At 39.3% G+C, this 19,680-nt stretch overlaps 1 protein-coding gene across 5 annotated transcripts in view; it reads left to right on the forward strand.

Annotated features, from left to right (window-relative positions):
* Positions 1 to 19,680, forward strand: part of AKAP11 (A-kinase anchoring protein 11) — a 68,321-nt gene that overhangs the window by 34,191 nt on the left and 14,450 nt on the right. For all 5 annotated transcript variants that reach the window (XM_010592586.3, XM_064270079.1, XM_064270080.1 and 2 more), the window contains 3 exons: positions 1,194 to 1,458; positions 2,031 to 6,546; positions 16,781 to 16,936. In XM_010592586.3, the coding sequence (XP_010590888.2) occupies positions 1,194 to 1,458; positions 2,031 to 6,546; positions 16,781 to 16,936 (4,937 nt within the window). The remainder of the gene's footprint in view (positions 1 to 1,193; positions 1,459 to 2,030; positions 6,547 to 16,780; positions 16,937 to 19,680) is intronic.

Raw genomic sequence — 19,680 nt, forward strand, 5'->3', positions numbered from 1 at the left:
TCATAAGAAACCTAACTCATGAAGCATTGAAATTATTGAAGGATAGAGTAATTTTGGTTATAGCTTAAAATTAGATTTTCTATGTATGAAGTTCTGTAAATGGTATGCAAGTATGTATTACTTTTTTTTTCCAGAAAATTCGTTATTTCAGAATTTCTTGAACTATCCTTGTATAAGCTATAGAGACCTTTCCTTTTTATGGCTGTTTCCACATTTGTAAAAATACTATGTTTTAGAGAATGTACTTCAACTAATTTTCTGATTTAAAAAAACCCCACTTAAGGGGACTATCTGATGTCGCATTATTTCAGACAGGTGGTTATTTGGTAACATTGAACTTTTACTTGTTTGCCAGATATGCTCTTGCTGATAGCGCATCAAAGAAAAAATATTTGCATTTTAGGAGGTAAAGCATTTACAGTTCATCCCTCAGGTCCAAAATTAGCCACATTTATTCTAGGTCTAAAAGAGGACTGTGTTCATCATGAGGTCTATAGATGGAGGTGGAACTGCAGGTCTCATTTCCTTAATTACATTCTTTATTCATATTTACTATGCTTTATTTGTTAGGACTTAGGACATGATTAACTATTACACATGGTTTCTAGTTTTTTTTGAATTAAGTGATTTGTCAGCATGTGCGTTTTTAAGATAATATGTGTAGGAAAAAAATCTGGTGACTTGTATTCTTAGTCAAAGCTAACATTATTATAAGTTGTATTACTAGGGAAATTTAGGTAAAAGGAGGGACAGTTCCTTTATTGTGACAGGAGAGAAGATGACATCATGCCAAAAGCTGAAGGAACATGGAGTACAAAAATAAAATATAAGAAGGTTCCTGCCCTCAAGCAGCTTACAATTGAGCTGGTGAAATAGGTGAATGATTAAGAAAAATCATAGGGCTGTACAACAATACAGGAAAACATAATTGCCAAAGAAGTGGGGGTAGAATGTAAGTTCTGTAATATTTTAAGAAGATAGAATAGGTAGAATTTGAATACGTGGGTCAGAAAAAAATGGGAGAAAAAGAAATTGGGAAATGAGAGCCGTTGTAGAGAAACGTTACAAAGCCTTTTGTGATGCGTGCGTTTCTTGTGTTTTTCTAAGATTGTCTTATTTCTAGGCTTTACTTCTTGATAGTGTTTTATATTTGAAATTGAAATTGTTTTCTGCCATCTCTCATCTTCCCCAAGAGTCATCATCCTGGAATGCTTTGTGTCATGAGAGTGTCACCTACGTTACCAAGACAAAGAATTGATTTTATATTTAGTCTCCTAAGTAAATATGCTACTGGTATACGATACGCCCTGGAAACATACTTGCACCAGAAGGGCCAACTTGAGACCACAAATGAAGATGATGACGATACTAACCAGTCAGTGTCTTCCATAGAGGATGACTTTGTCACTGCTTTTGAGCACTTAGAGGAAGACGAGACTTCAAAGCCGTGCAATGATGGTTTGTTTTCTACCAGACTTGTTCTTGAAATAGGGGATGAAAATTTAAAGTTCACTTTTGAAAGTTTTATGGTAGACTTGTTCAATTGAAATTTGATCCAATTTAAACATTTTATGTTTCTTGTCTGAATTCCTGAGGATTTAATTTTTTGTAATCTTTAAGTTTATAGTTGTTACAGTTTTAGTTTTGATGTTTGTTTTCTCTTAGGCAGTGCTGTCTAAGCACTGTTTACCCCATTATCTCAAGTGTCTGAAACATGGCTAGGTTCACATTTCAGAAGAATTAGCTGGAAAAGGCTCCATGTTAGAGTCTCTAACACACGGGACAACATGCTAAGCATGCCAATAGACCAACCATCCCTGGACGTATGGGAAAATTAAAGTATCTTAGTACAAGGTGTATTCGCTTCCAAATGTGACTTGGGATGAACTTTTCTATTAGATAGCATAGTTTAGAAGACACTTAAACGTTATAAATCAATACCTCGTGCTTTTAAAGTCAACTTACTGGTTAAGTTAATTAAAAAAAATTCTGTTGATGCATAATTTAACTACTTTACCCCTTTCCTATAGGAATAAACATTTCTGCATTAAGGAACCAGTGTGATGCTGCTTCACAGACTGTTTCTGGTCACCACTTAGAAACCCATGATTCAAGGGTTCTGGTTAGCTCTGGGCAGCAGAAGTCATTGGCTAAACCCTCAACTTCCTTAATAAACATTCTGGGACACAAAGAACCACCTTCTGTGAAAGCTTCAGTTACAACATCAATTTCTGAGCCTTGGATCCAGAGGAGTTTCTATAGGTCAACTAATGCCTCAGACAAAGGTAGTGAGATACAGAAAACATTTGTTTCTTCTTCCCCTGCATACTCTTCTGAATCAGAATGCTCAAGTCCAAGTCCTGTTATTTTCTTGGATGAAGAAGGATATCAAAAAAGTTTAAAAGCAAAACTTGAGCTGCCTAAAATTCCTGTGATGAAGGATGATATAGAAGATTCAGACTCAGAAGTAAGTGAGTTTTTTGATAGTTTCGATCAGTTCGATGAACTAGAACAAACTGTAGAAACTCCTTGTCTATTTATAAAAGATCCTGCCATAGAGAAGCCATCACAAAAGAAACGGCACAAACATGAAAAATCTTGTTCTGTAACCACTACTATGAATCCTCAAAAGTTCAAGTTCGATCGTCCCGCTCTCCCAGCTAATGTTAGAAAACCAACTCCGCGGAAACCGGAATCTCCGTACAGTCACCTGTGCGACGCTCCCGATTCTCCGCGCCCAGTGCAGGCATCCGGGGAAGACAGTGGCTTGTTCAGCCCCATTCGATCCTCTGCTTTTAGCCCTCTTGGAGGCTGTACTCCTGCCGAATGTTTTTGCCAAACACATACTGGTGGAGGTAGGGTTCATGAAAATCACGAATCTGTTTATTACACTTACGAAGATTATGCAAATAGTGTTTCACGTGAAGTTCTTGATTCGGTTCTTCGCACCCAGCATTCTAATGCATTATCCGACATGGACAGTATTAGAGGTGGAGAAAACAGAACTGTAGCTCTTAAGCATGGGGACCTTGATCAAAACAGTAAATCTAAAAATAAATCCTTAATGATTAAAGATAGTATTCAGAAGTTTGCAGCAGATCTTGTGGAGAAAAGTTTTGGCGGTGCATTTAAAGACTTACAGAAAGGGGTCTCTTCGTGCACCAATGCCTTGTGCCACTTAGCCATCAGATTGACATCATCTGTTTTTCAGATGGCATTTAACGAACTGAGACGGCAGCGTGCATTCTCCCTGAAAGAGCGTGCTATTGGTGGCCTGGCTAATTTCTTGGTGAGTGAAGCTTTGTCGAATGCTTTAAAGGACTTGCAGTATGTGAAGAAGCAGATATTTACAAATACAGTAGCTAGGTTTGCTGCAGACCTTGCCGAAGAGCTGGTTTTCGAAGGCATCATGGAAGTGTGCCAGTTTTCATATCCTCCCACGCCGGCATTTCCACAGTGCTGGTCATTTGACTCTGAAGACAAAGTCGTGAAATCGTATGCAAAAGACTTGTCTGAATCTGTAATACAGGAAGCATTCATCGAGCTATCGCAAGTTGATGTGACCTTTACAACAAAAGCAGCAGTTAGCGTTTCTTCGGATAACAGAAAATATGTGACTGCAGAAAACCTAGTGCCAGCAACGCAGACCTTCACCTTTTCCCCTGCTTTTAACAGTCAAGCTATTACGGTGACAAAACCGATACAGGAATATAAAAAAGAATACACAGTACAGCAGGCCTTGTTTTGTACTTCTGGCGTTGTTACATCTATACCAGTGCCCTTGGCAGGAGGTGCCCTTCTCCCATATCATATTTCATCTAAAATGTATCAGGCAAAGTCTCAGCTGTCATCTGATGATAGTAGTTCAAGTGGTGATTTGACCCAAGCTTGTGTTACCACAAAAAACAAAGAAGGGGAAGTAGCTTGTCTCAGAAATATTTGTTTACCTGCAGATTCAGAACACAGCCTAAGTAACCAGAATGATTTTAAACCAACTCACAATGTTACTGAAATGCAGAATTCTTCAGAATTCACAAGTGATCCTGCGATTATTAGCAACTTTTCTGGAGCAATGGTGCATACAATAGTAAATGAAACTTTAGAGTCAATGACATCATTTGGTGTTACAAAAACAGTTGATAAACACACAGATTATTTAACTAAAACCATAGAGGAGAAAAGCCCTCTTTTCCACTGTGATCGAGCAGCACTGCAACAGAATGACGCTAGCTCTAAGGACATGTTTGCTGACCAACTATCTAAATCTATTATTAAACATTCCACAGACACAAGCAAATCAGTTATTGTAAATACAGATAAAAATGTGGTGAACAAGGAAGGCTTGCCTGTTCCTGGAGAAGAGTCACAGCTGACCTTGGAAAAGTTCCCCAAATTTTTGGACACTCAAGATGGTTATGCACTTTCAGTAGGAAAGGATTGTGCCCCAGAATGTAAAGGCCCCACGACTCATGTCTTTTCTATAGAGACACCAGCACCATGTCCAGCTCTGACAGTTCAAAAATCTGACTTGAAGGGACTTGCCAAGGAGAAACCAGTGAAGAAACATAGTTTAAATGATACTGCACTAGAGCCCTTGTCTTTTGAGCAAGAAAGTTCCTTTCCTCATTCACACACTTTCACATCTACAGTGCTTACCTGTGTAGATGGTTTGCATGTGGAAGATAAACAGAAAATGAGAGACGGGAATGTCATACCTGAAACTCCTCCATCAACTCCTCTAGTCCCATCCCAAGCAGGTTCTGAGTGGGATATCAAGAAGTTAACCAAAAAGCTCAAGGGAGAATTAGCAAAGGAGTTTGCACCTGCTACACCTCCTTCTACGCCTCACAACCCATCTGTTGGTAGTTTGTCTGAAAATGAACAAAATACCTTAGAAAAAGAAGAGTTTATGTTGAAGCTCATGAGATCTCTTTCAGAAGAAGTGGACAGTAGCGAAGGTGAAGAGCACCCAGAAGTGGACGTGAAGTCAGAGCACTCAGGGAAGAAAGTTCAGTTTGCAGAAGGGTTAGCTACACACATAATTTCTCTTGCAACTGAAATGGCAGCTTCTCATTTAGATAATAAAGTAACTCAAGAACCCAAGGTTAAAAGCCCTTACTTCAACGGGCAAAGTCAAACAAATGTATCTCCTCTGTTTTTAAATTGCTCAGATGAAAATTTACAAGCATTATGGAATTTTGCAGGTGATATGGCAGCAGAGGTGATTACAGAAGCAGAGAAAATAGCAAAACTTAGAAGTTGTGTGCTTTCCAGGCACAGGAAGAACAGTTGTTATGCTGATGGTTTCTGTTTCAAAAGAGGTGACCTGCATGGTAGGTCAGAAGAGAAGTTGAATATAGAGGCTGTAGCGCATCCAAGAGAAGTGGGTCCATTTATTCTTTCCTTACCACCCAGTGCTTGTATGTCAGGCCTGATGTATAAGTATCCCAGCTGTGAAAGTGTGACAGATGAATATGCAGGTCACATTATACAAACCCTAAAACAGGAAGGTGGGGATAGTGAGCTAATAATGGATCAGTATGCCAATAGACTTGCTTATAGATCTGTGAAATCAGGATTACAGGCAGCAGCTAAGACAGCCAAAACAAAGTGCAACTCAAAAACGTTCCCTGAGCAAGGCTCACCTGAGAAAACCAAGGACGAGCTGTTAACGTTCTTAAATAAAGAACACCACCAAGAAGTAGATAAAAAAAGTAAAAGGAAAGGAGGCTACTGTTGTAAAAATCAGAGTTGTGAAAGGACACAGAATGCGTATAGAAACAAATACTCTGAACTGTGTAGCTTTTCGGCCTCTCTTGCTCACAGCATAACAAGAGATGTTAAAAAAGAGCTAACAGCGCCTACAGTTGGGTTGCCAAAATCCTCAACGGATTCTTGCCTTTATGAAAAATTTGGATGTGATGAAGATCCCGAGTCTCACATTGAACCAGAATTTCCTAAGCCCCTTCAGCCTTCCTCAGAAAATCACAGATTTTACCACAGTGTTGGTAGCTTAAATAACTATGGTTGTGGAGAGAATGTTCAAACTGTAGAACAGTATGCTACAAAAGTAGTGGATGACACCTTAGAGCTAAGTTTAGAGTCTGCAGCTTTCCAAGTGTCTGAGACCACAAAATCAGCAGATAGGGTTACTTATGCAGAAAAGTTGTCACCTCTTATCAGCCAAGCTTGTAGGTATTGTAACCTTAAAGAGCTCCATGACTGCACTGGCTGTTCATCTCAGCACTTGTTCAGACAGGACGCAGTTGCTAGTAGTAAGCCAGTTTCTAACTCAAAATACAACATCTACCCGAAATCTAGAATTTTTCATCTTGATGTTCCCCAAATTCATGTTAATCTTGATAAGAAGGCAGTGCTTGCTGAGAAGATTGTTGCTGAAGCTATTGAAAAAGCAGAGAGAGAGCTGAACAATGCCAGTTTGGCAGCTGATAGTGGAATTGGACAGGATGGCGTTAGCTTTGCTGAAAGCCTCACCGCGGAAATAATGACGTCAGCAATGACTACTGTTGGACATGCCGTTAGCAGGTGAGTTTCAAATTTCTTTTGGGACTTCGTGATAAAATGAAAAGGTATATTTGATCACAAATGTTTTAGATCTTCAGAAAGGCACCCTAAATTAACTAAGTTAACAAAAATGTCCTTGTTTTATTTGTGTGTTATTTCATGTCCTACACAGGGCTGTTAACATATATTGTCTCATGATCCCACAGTAGCCTTTTGAGGGAAGGTATTACCCATTTACAGGGCTGGAACATGAGGCTTAGAGAAAGGATAAACAATTTGTCCCAGTTCACACAAGGTGATGCTAAATCAGAGAAACATTTGGAGAATTTTATATACAAATGCAGTCATGCATCGCTTAACGTCCACAATATGGTCTGTGAAATAGGATGTTTCGTGATTTGGACGTTGTGTGAACACCAAATTATGGATGAAGTTCTTTTCAGGCATTTGCTTCTAGAATAAGGAGGTTTTGTCCATATTAAATATTTGCTGAGGCAAATAACCTCCCTTTACAAATTAGTTTATCTAAGGGTTTAACAGGAGCCCTGGTGGCACAGTAGTTAAGAAAGCTGCTGCTCACCAAAAGGTTGGCAGTTCAAATCACCATCCAGTCCTTGAAGACTCTCTGGGGCAGCTCTACTCTGTCCTGTAGGGTTGCTGTAGGGTTGGAATGACTAATGATGTTGAGCATCTTTCATGTGCTGATTGGCCATTTTCACAATTTTTTTGGTGAAACACCAAGTCATTTGCTCATTTTTGGAGTTTTTCTTTGTTGTTATTACTGAATTATTAAAGAGTTCTTTATATATTCTGGATATCAATCCTTCATCAGATATATAATATGCAAATATTTTCTTCTCTGTGTTGTCTTCCTACTCTTGACAGTGTTCTTTGGTGCATATGATTTTTAATTTTGATGAAGACCTGTTTACCTATTTTTTTAAATTACTGCCTGGCTTTTTGTGTTATATATAATGTCTTAGTTATCTGAACCAAAAAAAGCAACAAAAATAAAAACCCCTGATGCTGTTGAGTTGATTCTGACTCATAGTGACCCTATAGTTATCTAGTGCTGCTGTAACAGGAGTACCACAAGTGGATGGTTTTGGCAAACCGAAATTTATTCTCTCAGTTTAGGCTAGAAGGCTAGAAGTGTGAAATCAGGGTACTTGCTCCAGGGGAAGGCTTTCTGTCTCCATGGGCTCTGAGGGAAGGTCCTTGTCATCAATCTTACCCTGGTCTAGGGGCTTCTCAGCACAGGGACCCAGGTTCAAAGGACACACTCTGCTCCTGGTATTTCTTCTCTGGTGGCATGAGGTCCCTCTCCTCTCTGCTCACTTCTCTAGTCTTATGTCTCAAAAGAGATTTACTCAGGATAAATCTAATCCTGTAGATTGTGTCCTGCCTCGTTAACATAACTGCCTCTAATGCTGCCTCATCAGCATCTTAGAGGTTAGGATTTACAACACATAGAATAAATGCATCAGGTCACAAAATGGAGGACAACCACACAATACTGGGAATCATGGCCTAGACAAGTTGACATACATTTTTGGGGGCACAGTTCGGTCCTAACATGGAAGAAATCTAAAGAATCTAAGATCATGAAGCTTTCCTCTCAAAAGTTTTGTAGTTTTAGATCTTAGATTTTGATCCATTTTGTGCTGATTTTTGTAGTATATTGTGTCAGGTAAGGGTCCAACTTCATTCTTTGGCCTGTGGATATCTGGTTTTTCTAGCACCATTTGTTAAAGACTGCCCTTTCCCCCATTGAATAGTCTCGGCATTCTTGTCGAAAATCAGTTGACTGTGTATGTGAGGTTTTATTTCTGGGCTCTTTTGTTCTACTGCGTTGGTTTATGTCTGTCCTTATTCCATTACTACACTGTTTTGATTACTGTAGCTTTTTAGTAAGTTTTGAAATTAGATTTGTGAGTTCTTCATTATCAATATTGTTTTGGCTATTCAGCGTTCCTCGAAATTCAATACAAATTTTAGGATGGATTTTTCTATTTCTATGAAAAACTCCATGGAGATTTTCATACAGATTATATTGAATCTGTATGTTGCTTTGGGTAGTATTGTCATCTTAACAATATTAAGTCTTCCAATCCATGAACATAGGATGTCTTTCCATTTATTTAGATCTTATTAATTTCTTTCAGTTAAATTTTTTAGTTTTCAGTATACAAGTCTTTCACCTCCTTGGTTAAATTTGTTCCTAAATATTTTTCTTTTTGATGCTGTTTTAAATGGAATTTTTTTCTTTTTTTAAATTTCCTTTCAGATTGTTCATTGCTAGTGTATAGAAACCCTGGTGGCGTAGTGGTTAAGTGCCACGGCTGCAGTTCAAATCCTCCAGGCGCTCCTTGGAAACTGTATGGGGCAGTTCGACTCTGTCCTATAGGGTTGCTATGAGTCGGAATCGACTCTACGGCGCTGGGTTTGGTTTGGTTTTTTTTTTTAAGCGTACAGAAAAAGTTGACTTTTGTGTGTTGACTTTGTATCCAGAGATAACTTCTTTCCAATTTGGATACCTTTTATTTCTTTTTCCTTTTTTGTCTAATTGTTTTGGCTAGAACTTGCAGTACTGTGTTGGCTAGAAGTGGTGAGAGTGGGTTCCATATCTTAGGGGAAACACTTTCAGTCTTTCACTGTTGAGTATGATGTTAAAAGCTGTGGGGTTTTCACATATGGCTTTTATCATAGTGAGGAAATTTCCTTCTGTTCCTAGTTTATTGAGTGTTTATATAAAAGAGTGTTGGATTTTGTCAAATGCTTTTTTTTGCATCAATTGAAATAATTACGTTTTTTCCCTTCATTCTTTTAGTGTGTTTTATATTACTTGATTTGCTAATGTTGAAGCACCCTTGCATTCCTTGGATATATCCCACTTAGTCACAGTGTATAAACCTTTTAATATCCTGAATTTCTGTTTGCTAGTGTTTTGTTTGTTGGGAAACTGTGGTGGCGTAGTGGTAAGTGCTACAGCTGCTAACCAAAAGATCAGCAGTTCGAATCTACCAGGCACTCCTTGGAAACCCTATGAGGCAGTTCTACTCTGTCCTATAGTGTTGCTATGAGTCAGAATTGACTTGATGGCAATGGGTTTGTTTGTTTGTTTTTTAGTAGTTTGTTGAAGATACTCATAAGAGATATTGGTCTGTAGGTTTCTGGTGGTATCTTTGTCTGGCTTTCATATGCAGGTGATACTGGCCTCAAATTTCAATGCTCATTAATAGTTTTATTGGAACATGGCTACATTTATTCATTTGTATATTGTCTGTGGCTGCTTTGATGCTACAGTGGCAGAGTTGAGTAGTTGCAACAGACAGAGACAGTATGGCCCGTCAGCCTGAAATATTTGTATCTTACAGAAAATCTTTGTGACCCTCTGTCCTAGAGCTACATTTTCTTTATTTATGATTACGCTTGGGTTCCTAGTACGATGATAGACACAAAATACTTGGTTAATAAAGATTCAAATGAACACGTGGTAGTAAATCAAGCCTTTCTCCAGTTGAAGCAACTTTCCTCAATCAGATGATTTTAACCATTTTTCCTTTTTCTCCATGCCAGCCTCATGAGAGGAAAACAGAGACTGTCCTCTAGACTAGAATCTCTCTAAGACATTATTACCCTTAGGCCCGAGCAGATGGCTTTGCTATTGATTCATCTATTTTCTTGCTTTTTCTCCTTAGAGTTGGGTGAGTAGATAGGCCCCTGTAGTTCTTTCTATAAGCCAGTACTGTCTACTTCGACCTCATTTTCAGGATACTGCTTTGTAGTTCTTTTCTTTTTTCTCTCCCTTTTTCATAATTGTACTAGGGTTCTGTAAGTGCTGACTATTAAAAATTGGCTCTAGTGTGTACAATTTACTGTCTCGTATTTTCTATTTGTTTTTATTGAACTAGATGAAGGTTTATAGAACAAACTAGTTTCTCATCAAACAATTAGTACACACGTTGTATGACATTGGTTAACAACCCCACGACATGTCAACACTCTCCCTTCTCAAACTTGGGTTTCCTATTACCAGCTTTCCCGTTCCCTCCTGCCTTCCAGTCCCTGCCCCAGGGCTGGTACGCCCCTTTAGTCTTGTTTTGTTTCATGGGCCCGTTCAATCTTTCGCTGAAGGGTGAACCTCAGGAGTGGCCTCATTACTGAGCTGAAAGGGTGTCCGGGGCCTATATTCTCCAGGCTTCTCCAGTTTCTGTCACGCCTTTAAGACTGGTCTTTCTTTTTGAGTTAGAATTTTGTTCTACATTTTTTTTGCAGCTCTGTCCAGGACCCTCTATTGTGATCCCTGTCACAGTAGTCAGTGGTGGTAACCCGGCACCATCTCGTTGTACTGGACTTAGTCTCGTACAGGCCATAATAGATGTGGCCCATTAGTCCTTTGGACTAGTTTTTTCCCTTCTGTCTTTAGTTTTCTTCATTCTTCCTTGCTTCCAAAGGGGTGAGACCAGCAGAATATCCTAGATGGCTGCTCACAGGTTTTTAAGACCCCAGACACTACTCACGAAGAAGAATGTAGAACATTTACTTTATAAGCTCTGTTATGCCAATTGAGCTAGATGTTCCCAGAGACCATGGTCCCCACAGCCCTCAGCCCAGCAATTCGGTCCCTCAAGGAGTTTAGGTATGTCTATGGAGCTACCTTGGTCCTGCCTTGTACGGGCAGTGCTGGCTTCCCGAGTGTTGTGTACTGTCTTACCGTAACCAAAGTTACCGTTTATCTATTATCTATTAAAGTGTTTTTCCATCCCCACCCCTTCCCACCCTCATAACCATCAAAGATTGTTTCTTTCTGTATGTAAACCTTTTCATGAGTTTTTACAGTATTGGTCTCATACGATATTTGTCCTTTTGTGATTGACTTATTTCACTCAGCATAATGTCCTCCGGATGTATCCATGGTATGTGATTCTTCACAGATTTGCATTTTCTATTTCTAAAGTTAAAATGTCTTTCATGCTTTAAGAGGTATTCATTCAAATGGATTGTCTTTAAGGCATTATTTGGATTATTTCACAAGTGTCCCTTTTCTTGTAAATGTTTCATTCATGAGAGCAACCGTAAGTATTTCACAAAGCTGTAATGTACACGTGGTGGCATATGTGAGTGTCAGTATGAGAAAATATGTAATCGTGCATTTAGAAGAGCAAAACATCTGAACTATGTTCTGAGCCATCCTTTCTAAGCCAGAATAACATAGAGATCATGATAAACACTTCCCTGGACTCTATCCAATGGGTTATTTCAGCAAAAGAAAAGAAAAGAAAAGAAACTACTGGATTATGGTGCATATCAGGAAAAGTGTTCATAAAAAAGAACAAAATAGTGATGTTTATGATTCAAGGCTACAGTGTGGCTGTCTCTGGAATGCTTAGTATAATTTTGGTTGCTATACCTTAAATGGAGCCCTGGTGGCACAGTGGTTGAGAGCTTGGCTGCTAACTGTTCAAACCCCAACAGCTGCTTCTTGGAAATTGTATGGGCGCATTTTTGCTCTGTCCTACAGGATTGCTATGAGTCGAAATCAACTCAACAGCAACAGGTTTATATCTTAAATACAGAGTGTGGATAACAAAAAAGAGAGGAAGAAGGGGATGTTCTAGGCACTGAGGATACAGATGTGAATAAAACATGCAAAATCTGTGTTCTCTTGGAGGTTAGGTTGTAGTGGAAAGGCAGACAACAAACATAAGTAAAATATATAGCATGTCATATAGTGATAAGAGCTTTACAGGAAAAATAAAGCAAGGAACAGAGTTAGAGTGTGCTGGTGGTGGTGATGGGCGGGAACTGTTGGGTGGCTTGCAGTTTTGAATGGGGTAGCAGGGGAAACATGAGTGACAAAGTAACATTTGAGTAAAGAACCCAAGGTGAAGAGAGATTAAAGTCATGTGGGAATCTGGGAAAAGAGTGTTCCAGACAAAGGAGTTAGGACTGTTCGTATTTGGGTAACTGCCAAGAGGCTTGTGTGGCTGAAGCACAGTGAGCCAAGGAGAGTCTAGAAAATGAGATGGAGATGATGAGAAGGGCCAGAAAGTATGTCATCCTTTGTGAAGGGTGAACCTCAGGAGTGACTTCATTACTAAGCTTAAAGGGTGCCTGGGGGCTGTACTCTCAGGGTTTCTCCAGCCTGTCAGGCCAGTAAGCCTGGTCTTTTTTTGTGAGTTAGAATTTTGTTTCACATTTTTCTCCACCTGTGTCCAGGACCCCCTATTGTGATTCCTGTCAGAGCAGTCAATGGTGGTAGCTGGGCACCATCTAGTTGTGCTGGACTCAGTCTGGTGGAGGCTGTGGTAGTTGTGGTCCATTAGTCCGTCGTATGATTTCTTGCCTGCTGCTTCCGTGGGCATTGATTGTGAATTCAAATAAAATGAAATCCTTGACAGTTTCAATCTTTTCTTCATTTATCATAATGCTGCTTATTGATCCTGTTGTGAGGGTTTTTGTTTTCTTTATATTGAGGTAAAGTCCATACTGAAGGCTGTAGTCTTTGATCTTCATCAGTATCTCTGATCTTCATCAGTAAGTGCTTCAAGTCCTCTTCACGTTCAGCAAGCAAGATTGTGTCATCTGTATATTGGAGATTATTTATGAGTCTTCCACCAATCCTGATGCTACATTCTTCTTACAGTCCAGCTTCTAGGATTACTTTACTGCTTTACATTGTTGTTGTTGTTGTTAGGTGCCGTTGAGTCGGTTCCGACTCATAGCGACCCTATGAACAACAGAACGAAACACTGACCGGTCCTGCGCCGTCCTTAAAATCGTTGTTATGGTTGAGCTCATTGTTGCAGCCACTGTGTCAATCCACCTCCTTAAGGGTCTTCCTCTTTTCCGCTGACCCTGTGTTTTGCCAAGCATGATGTCCTTCTGCGGGGACTGATCTCCCCTCACAACATGTCCAAAGTATGTAAGACGCAGCCTCGCCTCCCCGTCCTTGCCTCTAAGGAGCATTCTGGCCATGCTTCTTCCAAGACAGATTTGTTCGTTCTTTTGGCAGTCCATGGTATATTCAATATTCTTTGCCAACACCACAATTCAAAGGCGTCAACTCTTCTTCGGTCTTCCTTATTCATTGTCCAGCTTTCACGTGCATATGATGTGATTGAAAATACCATGGCTTGGGTCAGGCGCACCTTAGTCTTCAGGGTGACGTCTTTGTTCTTCAACACTATGAAGAGGTCTTTGCAGTAGATTTGCCCAATGCAATGTGTCTTTTGATTTCTTGACTGCTGCTTCCATGGCTGTTGATCGTGGCTCCAAGTAAAATGAAATCCATGACAACTTCAACCTTTTCTCCGTTTATCATGATGTTGCTCATTGGTCCAGTTGTGAGGATTTTTGTTTTCTTTATGTTGAGGTGTAATCCATACTGAAGGCTGTGGTCTTTGATCTTCACTAGTAAGTGCTTCAAGTCCTCTTCACTTTCAGCAAGCAAGGTTGTGTCATCTGCATAATGCAGGTTGTTAATGAGTCTTCCTCCAATCTTGATGCCCTGTTCTTCCTCATGTAGTCTAGCTTCTCTTATTATTTGTTCAGCATACAGATTAAATAGGTATGGTGAAAGAATACAACCCTGATGCACACCTTTCCTGACTTTAAACCAATCAGCATCCCCTTGTTCTGTCCGAACAACTGCCTCTTGATCCATGTAAAGGTTCCTCATGAGCACAATTAAGTGTCATGGAATTCCCATTCTTCAAAGTGTTACCCATAACTTGTTATGATCCACACAGTTGAATGCCTTTGCATAGTCAATAAAACACAGGTAAACATCCTTCTGGTATTCTCTGCTTTCAGCCAGGATCCATCTGACATCAGCAATGATATCCCTAGTTCCACACCCTCTTCTGAAACCGGCCTGAATTTCTGGCAGTTCTCTGTTGACATACTGCTGCAGCCGTTTTTGAATGATCTTCAGCAAAATTTTGCTTGCGTGTGATATTAGTGATATTGTTCTATAATTTCCACATTTGGTTGGATCGCCTTTCTTGGGGATAGGCATAAATATGCATATGTTCCAGTCAGTTGGCCAGGAAGCTGTCTTCTTGGCATAGACCAGTGAACACCTCCAGCGCTGCATCTGTTTGTTGAAATATCTCAACTGATATTCCGTCAATTCCTGGAGCCTTGTTTTTCGCCAATGCCTTCAGAGCAGCTTGGACTTCTTCCTTCAGTACCATCAGTTCCTGATCATATGCCACCTCTTGAAATGGTTGAGTATCAACTAATTCTTTTTGGTATAATGACTCTGTATTCCTTCCATCTTCTTTTGATGCTTCCGGTGTCATTTAATATTTAATGGAACCCTTCACTATTGCAACTGGAGGCTTGAATTTTTTCTTCAGTTCTTTCAGCTTGAGAAACTCCAAGCATGTTCTTCCCTTTTGGTTTTCCATCTTCAGCTCTTTGCACATGTCATTATAATACTTTACTTTGTCTTCTCGAGAGGCCCTTTGAAATCTTCTGTTCAGTTCTTTTACTTCATCAATTCTTCCTTTTGCTTTAGCTGCTTGACGCTCAAGAGCAAGTTTCAGAGCCTCCTCTGACATCCATCTTGGTCTTTTCTTTCTTTCCTGTCTTTTCCGTGACCTCTTGCTTTCTTCATGGATGATGTCCTTGATATCATTCCACAACTCATCTGGTCTTTGTTGACTGGTGTTCAGTGCGTCAAATCTGTTCTTGAGATGGTCTCTAAATTTAGGTGGGATATACTCAAGGTCATATTTCGGCTTTTGTGGACTTGCTCTGATTTTCTTCAGTTTCAGCTTGAACTCGCATATGAGCAATTGATGGTCTCTTCCACAGTAGGCCCCTGGCCTTGTTCTGACTGATGATATTGAGCTTTTCCATCGTCTCTTTCCAAAGATATAGTCAGTTTGATTTCTGCATGTTCCATCTGGCGAGGTCCATGTGTATAGTCGCCGTTTATGTTGGTGAAAGAAGGTATTTGCAATGAAGAAGTCGTTGGTCTTGCAAAATTCTATCATTCGATCTCCAGCATTGTTTCTGTCACCAAGGCCGTATTTCCCAACTACTGATCCTTCTTCTTTGTTTCCAACTTTCGCATTCCAATCACCAGTAATTATCAATGCATCTTGTTGCATGTTCAATCAGTTTCAGACTGCAGCAGCTGATAAAAATCTTGTATTTCTTCATCTTTGGGCCTAGTGGTTGGTGCATAAATTTGAATAATAGTCTTATTAACTGGTCTTCCTTGTAGGCGTATGGATATTATCCTATCACTGACAGCGTTGTACGTCAGGATAGATCTTGAAACGTTCTTTTTGAAGATGAATGCAACACCATTCCTCTTCGAGTTGTCATTCCTAGCATAGTAGACTATACGAATGTCTGATTCAGAATGGCCAATACCAGTCCATTTCAGCTCACTAATGCCTAGGATATTGATGTTTATGCGTTCCATTTCATTTTTGACAATTTCCAATTTTCCTAGATTCATACTTCGTACATTCCAGGTTCTGATTATTAATGGATGTTTGCAGCTGTTTCTTCTCATTTTGAGTCGTGCTGCATCAGCAAACGATGGTCCCGAAAGCTTTATTCCATCCACGTCATTAAGGTCGACTCTACTTTGAGGAGGCAGCTCTTCCCCAGTCACCTTTTGAGTGCCTTCCAACCTGGGGGGCTCATCTTCCAGCATTATATCAGACAATGTTCTTCTGCTGCTATTCATAAGGTTTTCACTGGCTAATGCTTTTCAGAAGTAGACTGCTGGGTCCTTCCTCCTAGTCTGTCTTAGTCTGGAAGCTCAGCTGAAACCTGTCTTCGGTGGGCGACCCTGCTGGTATCTGAATACCGGTGGCATAGCTTTCAGCATCACAGCAACACACAAGCCCCACAGTACGACAAACTGACAGACACGTGGGGGACTGCTTTACATAGAGATCATAAACTTAAGGAATTTGTGCTCCTCCATAGTGGTCCCAGTTGAAAATATGAAGAGCTAAGGAGAATTTATGATGCCCTGGGGATAGATACATAATAGAGTAACAGGTGAGTTAAAGGAGTTAGTGGGTACCTTTGCTAGCTTTGTAATTAATGTGCCATGCTGTGAAGTCTTTGTAGTAGTAGCAGGCACAGATAAAGGGTTAGATGGACTATTAATCTGACTCTGAATATCATTTCTTGTTTTTTGTCATCGTTATCATTAAATTGATGGTCTCGTAATTCAGAATCTATGATGTTTCTGATTTGATTTTTTCTTTTCTTTTAGTTCAAGAGAAAAAGACGACTTTCAGTCAACTGAGTCTTTAGGTAGCCAGCAGATGAATCTCAGTATTGGTGAAGACAGCACTGGTAGCTGGTCCAACTTAAGTTTTGAAGATGAACACCAGGATGAAAGCAGCAGTTTTCATCATCTAAGTGAAAGGTAACTGAAGTTTTGCGTGTAATTGCATAGTTTAGCTTGTCAGATCCCAGAATTGAACTATAAATGTGTGTTTGGTGCTTTTAGAAATTCCAAATTTGAAAATCTGCCATTGTTCTTAAAATTTGTTTCATTGTTCACAACATGTTTCTAACAGTTTTTGACATTTATTAAATGCAGTAATTAGCCAAGCTAATTTTCTTTGGGTGTGCAGATAGTTGATTTGAAAAATATTACATATATTTGATTTTATATCCTTTAAACTTCCTGGCCTTTTCCTGAATTTTTGAGGAAAGAAACTTTCTTTCTCTCTTTAAAGAGGATACTCTTTTTCTTTAGTGGATAAGAAAGAGGGCCGTTATCTGTAAAAGGCATCAAAATGACTAATTTTGTTAATGTTAAAGTAGTAAATTTTTTAGGAGGGTTTCTCTGTTGTCCTGTTGTTCAAGAAAAAAATGACCTAGAGCATTTATACTTGAATTACTGAATATACATAAATCAACTCATTATAAAACTACTACAGCAGGAGGTGTTTACTTTATATACTTTTTTTTTTATATATATATACTTTTTTTGTTTAACTTGTAACAACAGTCTTTGGAGTATTTTATTAATTATGATAATTTTTCTCATATTCTTAAAGGCGTTCATGAATAACCTATAAAATTCTATGAACTCTTTTATTCATGTTAACTGATAACTTAGAAATAAGAAATACCCTTCACAGCTCAGTCTAGGGAGAGGAAAGAATAGTCAACATATTTCCAGTCTTGGCTGGTGTGGCGAGGACCCTATGAGCCCTTGGTATTGACCTACCAGGAGCAGAAGGTGAAAAGACTGTTGGTGGGAGCATGAAGTAGCGTAAGCCAAGGAAATGGCTTTTCACCTGTTAGAACACATCATCTCAGAGTGTTATGTTTGATACCAAGATTTCTTAAACTCCAGATTTGAAAAGGCAGCCATTTAAAGTAGCCGGAAGTGGAACATTATCACAAATCATATGACCCTTGTGCATCACTTTATCTAGAGTAGAAAATAAGCACTTAGGAAATAAACACAGAGGGTTCTAGGACTTCAGTGAGGGTTGTAGCTTAGGAGGTCCTGGTGTTGGAATGGGGGAACTACAGATAGAGGCTAGTGGCGTTAAAAGGACTTGGAGTCAGTTGAACACCTCTCTGCAGAACGTTATCTAATGTGATGAACAGTAATAGGACCCTGCCAGACTCTGTCCTTGGTTCTTCCCTCTTTGCCCTTATTTTACTAGTGGTATAAGAATACCCATTATATGTGAATGACTCATAATGAGGCCAAAAAGATAATCCCATTAACAAAACCAAGGTTCAAAAAGTGAATCAGGTGGAGACTGAAATTATTATGTTTAACACGGGTAAATGCACTTAAGTTCAGAAAAGTAAAATTATTTGAATTCAGGAGGGGGAAAACCTGGCATTTTGTTAGAAAAAGAACTGTGGTTTTAATTGACCATAGTCCTTTGTGAACTAATGACACTATAGGTATTAAGGTACCGGCATTGTATCTGAATGTACAGGCCCATCCAGGGCTTGGGGTGTGCTGGGTAAATGCAGATTCCAGGGCCTCACTTCCCAGAGGTTAAGATGCATCAGGCCTGTGTCGGGTCAGCATGTTTGATAAGGCCTTCAGGTGACATTAATGGGTAAATGCAGATTCCAGGGCCTCACTTCCCAGAGGTTAAGATAAGATGCATCAGGCCCGTGTCAGGTCAGCATGTTTGATAAGGCCTTCAGGTGACATTAATGCAGGTGGTTCGCAGGCTACGCTTAAAGATATATTGCTTTACATGCTGAGTCTTTTGATGACCTCTGTAGTATGTGCCATTCCTTTCTGGTCAGAGATCAAGGAGATAAAGACTTCAGTGGTATGGCCACACCTTGCACATTTACTCTCAGTACAGAGTTCAGTAGATGGTAACAATAAAAAAATAAACGGTCATTTCAAATTTTGAGAGATGTTTAGAAGGAAGGTGTAATTATTTGATCAGAAAAAGAACTGATCTGTGTGTGTGAATCCCTGAAAATATTTCAGGCAGTTTGTGAGCCTCTTGGAAGTTACTCAGTGGTAGTTTAAGTAAGAGATAAGTCAGACCTGCAGAATCTTTGAGATTCTTTTTTTATAAGATGTGTCAAAATTGATAGTAGTCTTCCGATGTGTAAAAGCCACATAAAGAATTTTAGTACTTGACTACCTGTGATTTAAAAGTGTAGTATGCCTGTTCTAGACACAGGAAATATGAAAAGGCAAAAAAGAAGCAGGACTGTGTTCAAGAATGAAACAGGAAGACCATTAGGTGAGGAAATTAGATGGTTTCATGTTGAATTAAGGCAGGGTAACCATATAATCCATTGTGCTTGGAACAGTCCTGGTTTAATTCTGCTGTTGTCATGTAATTATTAAGAAGTGACTTATTTTCAAAGGTGTCCTGATTGAACGAAAGATTACATTGGTCACCCTAGTTAGACATGGAATTTTATAAATAACTGACTTCACATCTGACCCATTTTGAGGTACAGAAGGGGAATGGGGTTAGATAAAAGAAGTTTGAGTTTTTAGTCTTTACATTGTTTAACTGTATTTTTTTTTGCATATTCGCCTAGTACTTAGGTGGTGGATTTTTATTATTAATTAAATGGAGGAATCATTGCTATTAGGATATGGGTAACAGTTTCAATTTTATGTTTTTCTTTTCTTAAATAATCATTCTATTAATA

This window comes from Loxodonta africana, chromosome 17, assembly GCF_030014295.1.
Source record: "Loxodonta africana isolate mLoxAfr1 chromosome 17, mLoxAfr1.hap2, whole genome shotgun sequence".
NCBI classification, from domain to species: domain Eukaryota; kingdom Metazoa; phylum Chordata; class Mammalia; order Proboscidea; family Elephantidae; genus Loxodonta; species Loxodonta africana.